Here is a 14,127-nt window from a genome sequence, read left to right as displayed (position 1 = left end):
TCCACAACATTAGGATTTCATCAAGATGGGGGCAACTGGGTTTGGTTGGCTTACCATTTTTCTCTGGAAGCTTTAAGGTGAGGAGCTGCTGGTGGTGTCTGCTGGTTAACCTTAAGTCATCTCATGTGTCTTCTGAAAGCTGAAGTAGTGAAATATGCCACTTTGTGTTCCTGCTGGTGATATCTGGAGCCGAAGCTGTCAGAATTTATTATCTAACTGCTCAATTCTTTTACTGTCAAATGTTTCACTGAATCCACAGTCAAAGAACAACTTTGAAGTCTGGCTTTGTCTCCAGTGCATTTACACAGGGGACTCCAGTTTTCTGTTTAAAAGTGAGAGTTCATAGAAGGTCCATGAAAGTGAAGGATTGTTTAATTATGTCCTGATTTGCCAACAGTATACTCAGCCCTGTTCAGAACATAAAGATATATAATGTCTTCTCCCCATGGAGTCTTAGCAAAGTCCTGAATATCATTGCCTCCTCAGAGGTTTCAATGTGTTTTCATCTGCTCATGAAGGATCTGTTGTGGTTCTAACTTAACAAATCTAAGAGTAGAAAAACATGTTACAAAAGGTTTGGGAACATCTGCAGCAGAAATTCCCAGTCCCGTTCTTATCATGTTGTCCTGAAAATGTGTAAGGTGGAATTTATTTAATGCATGAAATGGACAGAAAACTTCTCTCAGGAAGAAAACCTTCATGCACGTCTTAATTTTATTGTGATCTAGTTTGCTACAAAAGGATAAAGTAATCTACTGATTTTTATTTTTTTTAAATTAATCTTTATAGTTTTCCTATTACATTTAGAGAACTTCTAGATAAAGAACCAAACCTGGTTTTCTAGGGGCATTGAGCAATGATGGCTTTGGAATAGAAATCTGGAAAGATATATTTAATTCTTTGTCCCATCACTGGTTTGCTGATCCATATAAATAGTGTCTCTGGAATTCTAGTTCTTCAATCTTTTATTGTGTAAACTGTACATTTTTCAGAGGAGAGATTATCTCTCACTTAGTTTCCATGGTACATAACATAATGTTGATCAGAATCTCCAGGCACCACAAAACTGAGGATGATCAGGTTAGGTTCACTTAGGGAGCAAGACCAATAAGACATCCAGTGTTAAACAGGGAACTGTAATGCAATAGTCTTCTGACCTCAGAATTATCTTCACCTCTGTGTGTCTTTACACTGCTCTTTTTACATTTTTTAAATTTGCATGATATTACACATTATGTTGCACCTTCGGTGTTGGGTACTACAATGAGGAAACAGTGAGAGAATTAGGTTTTGTACTAGATGGCTCAACTCAAGCAGTATCACTAAATGACTGTTATTTCCACAGTCAGAACTAAAAGTGACATGACTGTCTTTACTTGCAATCCTTATCCGCCCTGCAGAGCTGTGACTAGCCAGTCATACACGAGACCCTGTGCTGCAGGGGCTGAGTGCAGGTGGGATGGCTGCAGCAGGGGCTGTGTGAGGCAGTAGTATAGCCAGAATGGCATCTCAGCTCAACAACTTCTTAGCTCTTCTTTTTTTATCAAACACCCACACACAGGCTTCAGGGAATGTTTCCAATCATTTCCTCTTGGTAACCAGCCGAACAGCTGTTTTTCCAGAAAGGACTTGGGAAGCTGAGGTGTGTAAATCAAAGCTTTGGAGCCAACTCTGTTTCCAATTTTGGTTTTGGCTTACAGTGATCAGGATCTGTCTGTGCTGGTGTGAGAGATTGTTGCTGCCTGTGGTACAGCAGCTCCTGGACTTGTGGACTGCACTGATGTACAACAGCATCATCTTCCCAGCCACTGGTCCCTATGTATTGACAGTGCATAAGCTCTCCTACTCTTTCACCACATGTAGTTTTGTTCTTTGGTGAAGGACTAAGAAAATCTCTAGATCCTTTGGTGCAAGATCATAATAATAAAAGGAGGCCACAGTCAAGAATTTTATGAATGTGCCTGGAAACTTTTTTAAATTGCAGTATCTATCCATATGACAGCTCTGCAGCATTCTGATGCCAAACCTCTAGAAAAAATCCTAAGTACTTACAGAAAAGATCCCCCGCACTTAGAGTTCTCAGTACTTTCAATATGTATGACTTAAATTGCTTTCCAGACTAGGGAAATTTTGTTTCTTAACATGGGTTTTATCTAAATGATGTAAAGCCATCCCTATGGCCCAACTCATGTTCTGCCTTCATGCTGAGGAAAGACCTCAGTGTCTGCTGCCCTCTTTACCCCAGTGCTGTTGTTTTCAGCAGAAGAAAACTGAGGCATGGGGGCAGAAAAGGGAACCATGAACTCTGCTCTGGTCTAAACTGTCAGAGCCCCATGACAGTCTGCCTCAGAGTAAGAAGCAGAAAATCTGCTGGCTCTTTACTTTTTTTGACTAAATCTCAAGTTCTGGTCCCTTTGCCAAGAATTTTTCTGCATTTTACCTCCATTCGTTTCTTGAAAAATGGCAAGCCATCTTTGAAGTGGCATCCAGAACCCATCCTTCCATTGAGAGGAGTCAGAAGTGGTCTGAATTCTCTCAAAAAATAGAAGAATCACAACACAGGCTCCTATTTCCTTGGAAGAGATTTAGCTGTGTCCTGGTTTTGACTGGGATAGAGTTAATTTTTTAACTGTGAGGCTGTTGCAGAAAAAAGGAGTAGAATACCAACAATCATATTTTAATACAGTGAGGTGTGTGTTTGTTGTTTTTTTTAAGACTTAGGTAACTTTAAGGTAGTAGATATTTAGTGCACCTGCCCTAAAGGGACTGATATATCCCCACAAGCTTTTATCTTTGTGCAATCCGTTGATATATGGTCTCTCAAAGACAAAAAAAACATGCCCAAGGCAAACTCAGTCCAAGGAAATGATGTCTGCTAGAATACTATTACCAGATTTTCCATTATAAGAAGTGACCTTTCACTCCCTTCCAGAGATTTCGGATCTTCAATGCTGACATAGAGGGTAAGGAAACTCACATCACTAGAGAAAATTGCCTTGATTTGTCTTTTGAAACAGATTCTCCTTTTACTGCCTAATGTCCTAACATACGAACTCCACTTGGTAATTGCCTGTCTATCTGCTAAAATATGTTTAACACAAGAAGCCTTTCCCCTTTTAACTGGATTTTCTCTTTTCTTTCATCAACATTTTTCTTTCTTTAGGGAAATTCCATGTCTTCTTCAGACTTAGGAGTTCTTGACTGAAACAGTTTCTAAGACAATATCTTAAAACAAATTTTCTTTTAAGATCTGAGTGATGCCAGACTTCGGAGGCGATTGTTTGGTTGTAAAAATCTGGAAAATAATGAAGGGAAATGGAAAAGGAATATATTTTCATTGCACTAGGAGAATTTGAATGAACCTTCCCACAGCGGTCTACTTTCCTGAAGCCACTGCCTAAACAGGAAAATTTGGAGTGTCTAGGTCTTATTTTTTTGCAAAACAGTGTGAGCCAAGGTCTGGTGTTGATATTTTTGCTTAATAGCAATTGTGTCTCTAATTGCCATCATTTTGACCAAGTTGTGTGGGTTGACTTTGGCTGGATGTCGGGTGCCCACCAAGCCATTCTATCACTCCCCAGCTGGACAGAGGAGACAGAATAAGATGAAAAATGACTCATAGGTTGAGATAAGGCAGTTTACTAAAGCAAAAGCAAAAGTTTGCATGTGTACAACCAAAGAGGAAAATAACAAGATACATTCTCTACTTCTCATTAAAAAGCAATGTCCAGCCACTTCGTGGGAAGCAGGGCTTCAGCACACATGCTGGTTTCAAATGTAAATAACGAATGCCTCCCCCTTCCTCCTCCTTTCCTTAGTATTTGTGTCTGAGCTGATGTCATATGGTATGGAACACCCCTTTGGTTAGTTTGGGTCAGCTGACCTACTTGTGTCCCCTCCCAGGATCTTGCCTTTGATAGAAGGGAGGGGGGAAGGAATGTTGAGAGACAGTGCTGATGCTGTGCCAGCACTGCCCAGCATTAGCCAAAACACCAGTGGGTTATCAACACCTTTCTAACTACCAATGCAAAGTACAGTACTGTGAGAGGTACTGTGGGGAAATGAACTCCATCTCAGCCAGACCCAGTACAGCACTACACAAGTGCTGTATATATATATATATACACCATCCTTCTTACAGAAGTGTGGGCACTCACTGCAAATGTCTGCTTCAGTTAACACGTTTCCTTTAAACTCTTCACAGCACCAGGAGAGTAATTTTCCTCTGCATTCCTTTCTCACAGTTTCTCAAAGTTTTATGTGTTTTTATGCTCATGATCATGGGGATATTCCATTAGTCTTACTGCACATCATTAGATCTACACATTCTTGATATATACATTTTCCTCTGTCATAATTATGGAATCCTTAGAGAAAAATACACTCAGTTTGCTGTTGGTTTAAGAGCACAACAGAGACATGCATTACAACACTACCACCCATCACGAAAGAACTAGCAGTTAACAAAATGCTTTATATGCTGGGCTAACGTATGTTACCTTTCTATAGACACTTCTGCTTTAATACAGAACATTCAGCATGTTGTTTCATGTAGAAGAAAATCTCTATCAAGAAGTCAAATAAAAACAAGTAATACAAGTCACTGCTAAAAGCAAATACCACTGAGTTTGATATCCTTGTATCAAACACTAGCAGCATTGTCTGCACAGAACCGTAGGCAGACTACTAATCATTCTGTTATCAAATGGATGATGGCTCTGAAAGGAATTTTAGATATATAGGGTGTTCTCATTCTCTGATACCTTCTGTACTGATGTTCTGCACTGGCTAATCTTTTTTCTTTCAACTGCTGCTCAATTTTTTTGTTTCTTTGATATATCCTCTATAGATATATTCTTCTAGCAAAGATCTCCACACAGCTCAGGGACATGGAGGCAACTGTGAGGTCTGAATTTGGCAGAACATGCACAGAGCATCTCTTGATACTGCCTCAGTGATGGAACTGATTTGAACTATTATGTTGCCTGGAGTATCTTTCATGCTCCTGATGAAAAGAAAGGACCTGTTCATAAGAGGAGGAGCAGGTACTTCGAACTGCTTCTTTGAAGTTCAGTGGCAAACCAACCAAACTGCGAGTCTTTCATCAGCTCCAGTGGGATTTGGGTCCACTTTTTAATTGCTCATTTGATGGGTGACAAGTAGCACATTGGGTGATGTTAAAGTACCGTTCTCTTTTTCTGGGTCTTGATCCAGCAAACTCCTTAAGTATGAGCTTTACTAAAGTGTGTAGTGTCCTTGAAATAAACGGGATTATTGAAGATGTATAAAGCTAAAATCAACTTGAAGTAATGCTTTCAACTGGATCCACTGCCCTAATATACCCGTACATATGCATCCCCATACCAGGTTGACTGTTTGTCAGTGTAGTGCCTCCATAAGAGACAATTTACAATTTTTGGCCTGGGTGAGATTTTACTATTTCTGTTTTATTACTGACCATCCCAATCCTTTCCCTGCCTTGGTCTGCCTTCTTGAACTGATAGTGAATCGTGATGGGAGCAGAGCTGACCTAGGTGTGTTAGACCTCTGTCCTTAAAAGGACCAAGATGTCTAAGACTGGTACTACTACCATATAGTACTATATTCTTCACTGACTAGGATTCATTTTGTTGTTTATAGCCATAGCAAACAAACAAACACACACACCAACTAAAAAAAGACAAATCCACACGTTTCTAACAAGGAAAATGACCCTACAGTTTTATATCTACCCAACAAGCTATGATGAGCTATGGAATACACTGTTTTGACCATGAATTCTGATCTTTTCATCTGATTTACACAGAGCCTTATGGATAACAACTAAAGTTTCTGCTTATTACAGGAGGGTGGGGGAATTAAAAAAAGCCAATGACTATCTAACAGGCTGCCATAAATACAGCTTGCTTGGCATGCCTGTTCCCGAGATGAACTGATTTGTGACCTGGATTCAAAAATGTTTTACTGTTCTTTGCCTCTCTGTGGATTCAGCTATTTAGATCAGGCTAATTTTCAACTGAGGGAACTGAAGAGCTATTATTCTCCCCGAAGGTTATTTCATTCATTTAAAAACTGGTGGCAAACCACTGACTGCTGTATTTGTTTTGAAGACAGCAGCCATGAGGGAGAAGAGTTATATCTGGAAAACTCCCACGTGCAAACTCCCAAGGTCCTTTCCTGAAATAACAAATACTTTCGTGAGTAGTAAAATGAACCTCACTGTGGTTCCCAGCAACTCTCTCCTCAGCTGTAGCGGAGGATGAGCTCATCAGTTTACGCTGTATGGAATTAATTGTCATAAACCAAGTCAGAGTACGGTATCTTTTCAGCCTTTACCACTGTATCAAAGTTGGTTGGCCAACCACTTCTGCAAGGGGAAGAAAGACAGCAGCAAGAAGTGAGGCTGAAATTCCAGAAACCTTAGAAAAGTTGAATTAAGTATTCCATATAGTTGGTTAGGTCCTTAGACAAGGCCATTCTCTGAATTCTTCTTCTTTCTAAAGGAATTGATTCTTATAGACTCTCCTTGCTGAATATATTGTAGAATAGATGTCAGATTAGCTATTAGCAAGTAGAAATTGCCTTTTTTAAAAATAATAATATTATTATTATTGTTTTAGTGAAGGAATCCACTATCTGTTCAATGACGAGGATACAAGCAAACTTCTTTCTGTAGTAGGCATGTCATGACTAGAAGTAACTTTAACAGGAATGTGTCAATACATTGCTAAAGCTTGCAAGCAAATGCAGGCATCCAGAGAAAACACAGGATGAAATTTGTGCTTCTAAATCTTGCTCGTGCCGCATGGCCTAGCTGGGATGGGGAAACACTGGATGTGCTGGGCACCCGTGATGGGGACAGTCTTGAGACAAGCACAGTTTTCTGAATATTAAAGTGTATTTCCCAGTTCCCAGTCTGACACTCAGCTGCCCTCCATGCAGGGGGAGGAAGGCAAGCACTTTGGAAAATGCAGCTGCCTTAAGTGCTTAAATGACAGCTCCTCTGACTTCGACAGCTGGACTATCATGTATGTCATTATGTTTAAAATTAGTGGTTGGGAAAGAATTACGAGGCAAAAAAAGAGAGATTAGTTCAGATAAATTAAATATAGAGCAAACTTCTTTCCAGTCAGTTCAGACTCTTCAGGGAATTGCCTCACCTAAAAGGATGTCTTCCAGATTCCTTCCCACTTATCTTCCTTATGAGATAGTTTTCCTCCCCCAGGAGGAAAGCATGTCTTTGTGGCTCGGGCCATCAAGAATATCCTTCTTCTGTGTGTGGCCCAAATGGCCTTTTTGCCTTGTAACTTAACACCTGCTTTTATTCATTGTGAAATGATTTCAAATGTTTTTTTAGTAAATGTGACAGGCAGTGTATTATGCACTGTCGTCTTTTATTTACTCCCATAAAGCATTATGGAATACAGTTAGTATGTGACATTCAGGATACTGTGTAATACTTCATTACATTGCATTGCAACATGGGACAGTTCTCTGCCTTGAAAGACACACTGCCTTTTCCTTTGCTTATACCTTTTTTCAAGTTTTTTTTATCCTGACTTTCCCCTTGCCTAGTGTGTGATTTCCATGACTTCCCCCAGTGTATCTGATGAGGGCAATGCTTGTCTGCTTGGAAAAGTCTTATTTTAGTCCCATATCTTTGTTGATACAAGAAGTACAGGAGTTGCTTACATCTCCTCAAGCTGTTTCCCAGATGCTTGATGATTCATGAGAGGCCAACCTCGTGAGAGCGAGTTTATGTTGACTGTGTTCCTGTGTCTTCTAAGCCAGATAACTCTGTGAAATCCCAGTGAAAATCCCCTTAGAAAATTACAGCATATTTGGTTCCAGTGCAGGCCACACCACTTCAGGTCGTAATCTAGCACAAAGTGAGGGAGGTGAAAGGGAATCCAGCTCCTGAAGAGTCTACTCCAGTGTCAAGTGAAGGCACTGAGTAGCTTCAGGTTTCATCTCATGTGGGCTATAGAAACCGTATTTATGGCTTTTCTCATGAAACATATGTTCTTCCCTTGTGGAAAAGGCATATCCTCAGAGTGCAATATTTGGATATCTCTTACTTTACTATAGTGAGAATTTCCTTCCCGTGATTCTCTCCAACCTTTCCTCTATGATAACTTTATAATTCCTGTATTACAATTATAGAAATAATAAGTTATTGTCCTTTGATTTTTAAGCTTTTTAACATGTGCAACTCTATTGCTTCATGTACCTGTTCAACTCAGATACTGCAGAGCTGCTCCAGCCATGACATTTCATCATTAGTCTTGGTCAGGTGCGATTGACTCCCTGGCAGAGCAGCACAGTCTGTGAAATTCAGAGTTTAAGTTAAATTAAGAGCCATCACAGACCCTATCTTCTTGGTGTACAAGAGTGCAGTAGTGTGCATTCTCAGCTGGTGTGCTGAGTTAAGTGCACAGATGTTTTGTTTGGGGATATATGTATGAGCACATTTTAGAGATACTGTCCACCAGAATCTCAGCAGGGTAAAGCCTGTGCGAGGACTGTCTGGGAAAAGGAAACCTTTCCCTCAGAAGCATGAATCACATTGACCTACACAGTGAAATCCAAGGTGATAGAGGGAAAATGGCAAGAGTTTCCTGTCCAAGAAAGAAGAGTAAAGAACTCTGAGGCATAGGATGAGTTATGCCATGTTTTACTGCAGTAACTTTTGTTCTGACTTAGGGAATGGTTGCTTCACTAAAAACTGCGGAATTTGTTATCATCAAAACTGTTTTATTTTTATCCCTTTTCTTGGACATTTTGCACATAGTCCTGTGAAATATCTTTTCCTCTCGGTGGACTGGGTGTTTTTAAAGTCCAAAGGTCCTCCGCATTTTAGTAGGAACTCAGTAGTGTTGGCTGGACATTTTGTTTCATTCCAAATTAGGAGGGAAAAACCCCACAGTTGTCTTTTTCATTTTTTTTTAGAATAAAATAAAATGAAAAACAGATTCCAGCATAGATGTCCCTGATGAAAATTGCAACAAAATTAATAGGTGGGTGGTCTTTATTTTCACCAAATTGTCACTTTTCCAATGCAAATTATTTGATCAAAATAGAACAAAACAAAACTGGGTAGGTCTGCACTTTGTGAGCTAGGTCTGTATTTGCTTAGAAAGGGTGGCTCAGTGTGAAAGCATCTTAGAATGATGTTACAATTAGGTCTTTGGAGATAGTTTTACAGGAAACGAAGACTTTTATCATCTAAGTTTCAGGTTGTTTGGAGGCTAGAATTATTGCCCTGTCAGAAGAGTACAATGAACTGCTGACATGCAACCACGCTTTGCTTACAGCTGCGTGCAGGGAAGTATTTACAGCAAGGAACCAGTGAAAAGCAACCTGAAAAAATAGATGTACTTACTATGAAGTTTGTACCATTTCTCTGGTTTCCTGTTTTTAATGAGTGTTTTATGAAAAAAATATATTTATTTTATATGAAGAACTTGGAAAACTTCAGTCAAATGTTAGATTTTATTTTAAGAGTGAAAACTTAGATTACTGTGTGTGACAGATGGCTGCCACTGGTTGCTTACTTTGGTTTTGTATTTCCAACATTCACAGAGTAACTTGGTGGGAGATACTTTTCCCCTGTTTGCTCTTCCTCATCAGCCAAATTCAGGAGAAGGCACCAATTTTCTATTTCTGTTGCTTGTAGTGGAACTAGAGGTTGATCTGGCATTCAGCGGCGGACTAGAGTGATATTCAGTTCAAGATAAAGACACCAGAGTTTAAGTGTTTACATGAAAGCAGTGTCCAAGTTCATGTATTAAGTAGAAATTTGGTCAATGCAGTTGGGTAACTGATTGTGTGTAACTCCTACAGTCTGTGTTGAGAAGGGGCTCAGATTGCCCACATTCAGGTGACTTTGTGAGACACTACGGCTTCCATTGGACCTTTGCTGGGGGCTGCTGGATGTGCTGCTGGACGTGCTGCTGGACCTCCTTGTCCTCATGGAGGCCAGACAGGAAAATGTACTATGTCTTAAAGGTGGTTAGGCATCTCTCTGCGAGTGACTGAACTGAGCCCTAGATTTCCACACATCACCTAGGGAAGGAACACAGATAGCTGTCCCACTGGTGGAGGCTCAGAGCTGAGTGTCTTGGCTTCCCAGGGAAGTGGTCACAGCACCAAGCCTGACAGAGTTTAAGAAGCATTTGGACAATACTCTCAGGCACATGGTGTGACTCTTGGGAATGGTCCTGTGCAGGGCTAAGAGTTGGACTCGATGATCCGATCCCTGTGGGACTCTTCCACAGTTTATTCTGTGATTCTGTGATTCCATGACTGGGAACTGAAACCTGCTGTGATCCGCATGTTGTCTTGGAGCCTTCTGATCCTCAAAATTTCCCACACTGAAGTTGTCGAGGCACAGAAAAATGGTTGTTTGCAGTTCTTTGATGCTGGGAGCCAAATTCTAGTATCAGAAACAGTTGGACAATGCAAGTGCATGGTGCAACTGAGAAGGCATTTTGACTTTTAGAGAGCTGGGTCTGGCCACAGTTCCTGTTATCCTTGGAGTCAGGGATTTACAGCAGCAGAGGCTTTACCTCAGTAGAGGTAAAACTTTAGGAACAATTGAATAATTACTCAGGCAGAAGCTGTGAAATTTTAATTAAATAAAGACTTGGCTATTTGTCTTGAAGTTACTCGCTAAGGTGGTTGTTGGGACAGAATCTGACCTCAGTTACATCAGTATAAGCATGGAATAGCTGGCTGTGTTAATCATCCATTAGCAGCAAATGATTCACACCATATAAATAAAATGAAAACGTGACCTAACAAATGTTTTTGGGAGGAAATACTTAAGCACAGTAAACAAACTTAAATTCACTCATATGCACTTTCCTGCGGCTCTTTATTGATGCTTTTGTTCAGAGGGCATTTCTCCCCAGAGCACCAAATTTGGGAAGCAGAGTTGTTTGTCTTTTTTACTTCAGTCTGTCTTACTTCATTGTTCTCAAACTTGCAGCTTTTATTAAAGTTTAATTCTGTTTTAAAATCAAAATGGTGAGAATGAAATTATATAATCAATATAAATGTAAAAATAATGATATATTTCTTGTAAAATAAAGAGTCCGTATACCTGAGTTCTGTTGTTCTTACTGTTTATACGGGATTGAATTAAGAGAAAATACACTGTACTTCCTATCTAATGAAACTGCTTCTAGACCCAACTTTTTAAAGACTTTAAATGCAAATAATTTTTGCTGTGTTATATAACCTGTTGTGTTTTTTGCCTTCCTGTAACTGGAACAACATACTAATTTCTACAAGTTGTGACTACTAACAGAGAGCAATCACCTCACAGACTTGTACCGAAAAGAAGAGACCATCAGCGTGGCAGGGAATGGCTGCATCCACAGTCCTCGCTTCCCCAGCAGCTACCCCAGGAACCTCCTACTGACGTGGCGGCTCCACTCCCCAGAGAGCACCAGGATCCATCTGGCTTTTGATAATCAGTTTGGACTGGAGGAACCTGAAAATGATATCTGCAGGTGAGTGGCAAGTGAAGTTTGCAAAGGTCTCCTTAATACCACCTTCAAGCTCACTGGCATGAGACCGCAGACCAAAACCTGGGCATCTCTGGCCAGGTCTAGGTTGTCCTTGCATGAAGGACAGACCTCCAAGTATCCCCTTTTGACTGAAATTGGTTTTTAAGTTTATAAATAAACTGAACTTTCCTGGACCTGAAGCAGTTTTGGCAGGTTTTAATCCTTCTATAATATTTTAAGCACAAGGTACTTGTATGCTCAAATCCAACAACCTAACAACATAGATACTACTTTAATAGGATTTTGTCCTCTATCACCTCTGTCATGTTTCAGCCAGACAAAAAACATCTTTTTCAGTAGGTGGAAGGCTCTGGGAGGTGTGAGTAAATAGGTAAGTGTTTATATTGGGGTATGAGGAACAAATAAAAATGCATTAAAAAAATATAGGTATGTTCTTCAAATTACTTACTTGTCTTTATTGTTACTCTTCACTGGTACAGTTTCTTTTAAAACCTTTAAATATAGTCCACAAACATCAGTGTACTGATGCATACTTATATATTTATTTATCTATTTATGTGTACTCTACTATATCCCAGTTGCTTTGGTTCCCCTTTTAAGCAAAAGTGACCTTAAGCTCAGTTGATCTGGCTGATTAACCTAGGTGGATAAACTGCTTGGCATTAGCAGAGTACAGAGGTGAACCTTGCTAAAATTCACTAAAATACTGTAAATCTATTGAGTTTTTGTTTATATTTCTTTTATTTGTCTATCTGTTCTGTGGGAGAGAGCAGTCTCGGGATTCCTGTGTGCTCCAAAAGGCAGATTGCTGTGATGCTACTCACATAAAATGCTCAAGTCTCAGTTTCCAACTCTACCTGATCATGTTGTTACTTACAGCTTATCTGTGTAGAGAACTGGGTTGTTAGGGTTTCTGCACATCCAGCCTCTTCTTATCTTATCTTCTTTGTCAATCAATTTGTGTTCATTGGGTTTGACAGTTCTGCAGGGGTTTTACAGGGTGTATTTTTTTCCCTCTTTTTTCTTTGTTAGATTTTCTGCATCACCAATAAAGAGTACCATTCCTGCAGGTTTGGTTTTGATTTAGTAATAAAAGAATGCAGCCTAAAACTGGCTCTCCTTCCCTGTTCCTTGGCAGGTCTGCTATGCTCTGGTGCTATTGGTCCAAGATCAGCAGCGGAGTCAGTAACAATAGTTACCTCCCAGTACCCCAAATGCTTTCCCAGATTCAGAGCCTAATGCACGCAGAAGCAGCCTGTTAATATTTACATAGTGGATAAACTGTGGCTGACCTTAAGGCATTGCAACTTTGAAACAGAGGGCCAATTTACTGTGGAAAAAAAGATGAAGTGTTCTCTGTCAAAAGCCAGTAAAGGTGGTGGCACAGAGAGGGAAAGTCAAGCTGTTGCTGGCATTATGGATTTGGAGACCATCTTGGAAGACAGTCTACCTGCTTTTTCCAGAGCAGTTAATTTAGGATGCAGAGAGAAGCCAAGACCTTAAATCATCAAAATTGTCTATAGAAGCTGGAGAAATATCACATCCTTTTCTGCAATAAAGCTTTCCCTAGTTTCTGGAAGACCTTTATTTCGGTAGTATTACTTCCAGAGTGAGGAATTTCTTGGACAGACAGCTTGTGATGTCTTTAAACCTATTAAGTACTGTGTGCAGTTAGATTTTTTGCTAATGCTCAATATATTTTTCAACACTAGATCCTTTCTGCAACTTCAGTCCCTGACAATCCCTGCAGTGCTGCTTTAGAGAGACAGCCAGGCATGTTTTAATTGAAATGAATGCTTAGAGCTGAGCATATGCTTGAAGGCAGTGCATACTGGACAAGTAATTCAGGACCTCTGCACATTACCTTGCTTTTGTATTTGCTTTTGACCTTATGCTTTTTTTCTCCAGAAACATCCTAGTGTTTTCTTTCAATTTTTCATTAATGCTAATTATTGTAATTTGCATACTATTAAGACTGAACTGATTGAAATTCATTCAGGCTGAAGAATGAAAAGGTATATTTTAGCAGAGCTATATTTCTTCTGAGCTTCTGAAGAAGGAGGGCAAATATTCAAGGTTTTATGGAATTTTCTAGAAGTGCTGTTAGCATTTCCACAGGCACTTGATAAGAGATGATTCTGAAAAGCAATTAAATTACCCAGCCTCTGAGGCTCCTTGGATGCACAGAGAATATACCTACTTCCATGATTGTTGCACCAAAGCCTCTGTTGTTGAAAGCAGAAATAATCCTTAAAAGTCCATGGATTTTCACTGGTTTTGCTACCAGTTATTCTGGCTTCTGGCCTCAAAGAGTGGGTGGGCCAGTCAGGACAGCTTTCACCAAAGCTTACAAGGTTATCTCATAGTGAACACTGCAACCCCCTATGTTACAATAGGCATTCACGGCTGCCTTGCTGCCTGGGGGGCAATGGTGGATGCTCTTGTGGGCAGCACAGAGCTCTGCTGGTACAACATCCATCACCATGAGGGAGTGGGAGCTGAGGATGGGATGGGGGAAGAGATTGAGACAAGTCTACCTCCCCCTGGAACTAAATTTTGGCGTGTTACAAAAAAAGAATATTTCAGCAGAGTT

At 40.1% G+C, this 14,127-nt stretch overlaps 1 protein-coding gene across 5 annotated transcripts in view; it reads left to right on the top strand.

The window, feature by feature from the left end:
• PDGFD (platelet derived growth factor D) overlaps positions 1 to 14,127 on the top strand; it is a 145,662-nt gene that overhangs the window by 72,450 nt on the left and 59,085 nt on the right. For 3 of the 5 annotated variants that reach the window (XM_008922757.3, XM_018070986.2, XM_018070990.2), the window contains one exon: positions 11,312 to 11,516. In XM_008922757.3, coding sequence (XP_008921005.1) covers positions 11,312 to 11,516 — 205 coding nt within the window. The remainder of the gene's footprint in view (positions 1 to 11,311; positions 11,517 to 14,127) is intronic. The other 2 variants (XM_018070989.2, XM_018070987.2) reach the window with 1 other exon arrangement.

The sequence above is a fragment of the Manacus vitellinus genome, unplaced genomic scaffold (genome assembly GCF_001715985.3).
Source record: "Manacus vitellinus isolate BGI_N305 unplaced genomic scaffold, ASM171598v3 scaffold_2_pilon, whole genome shotgun sequence".
Lineage (NCBI taxonomy): Eukaryota > Metazoa > Chordata > Aves > Passeriformes > Pipridae > Manacus > Manacus vitellinus.
This window is presented reverse-complemented; position numbering and strand designations above follow the sequence as displayed.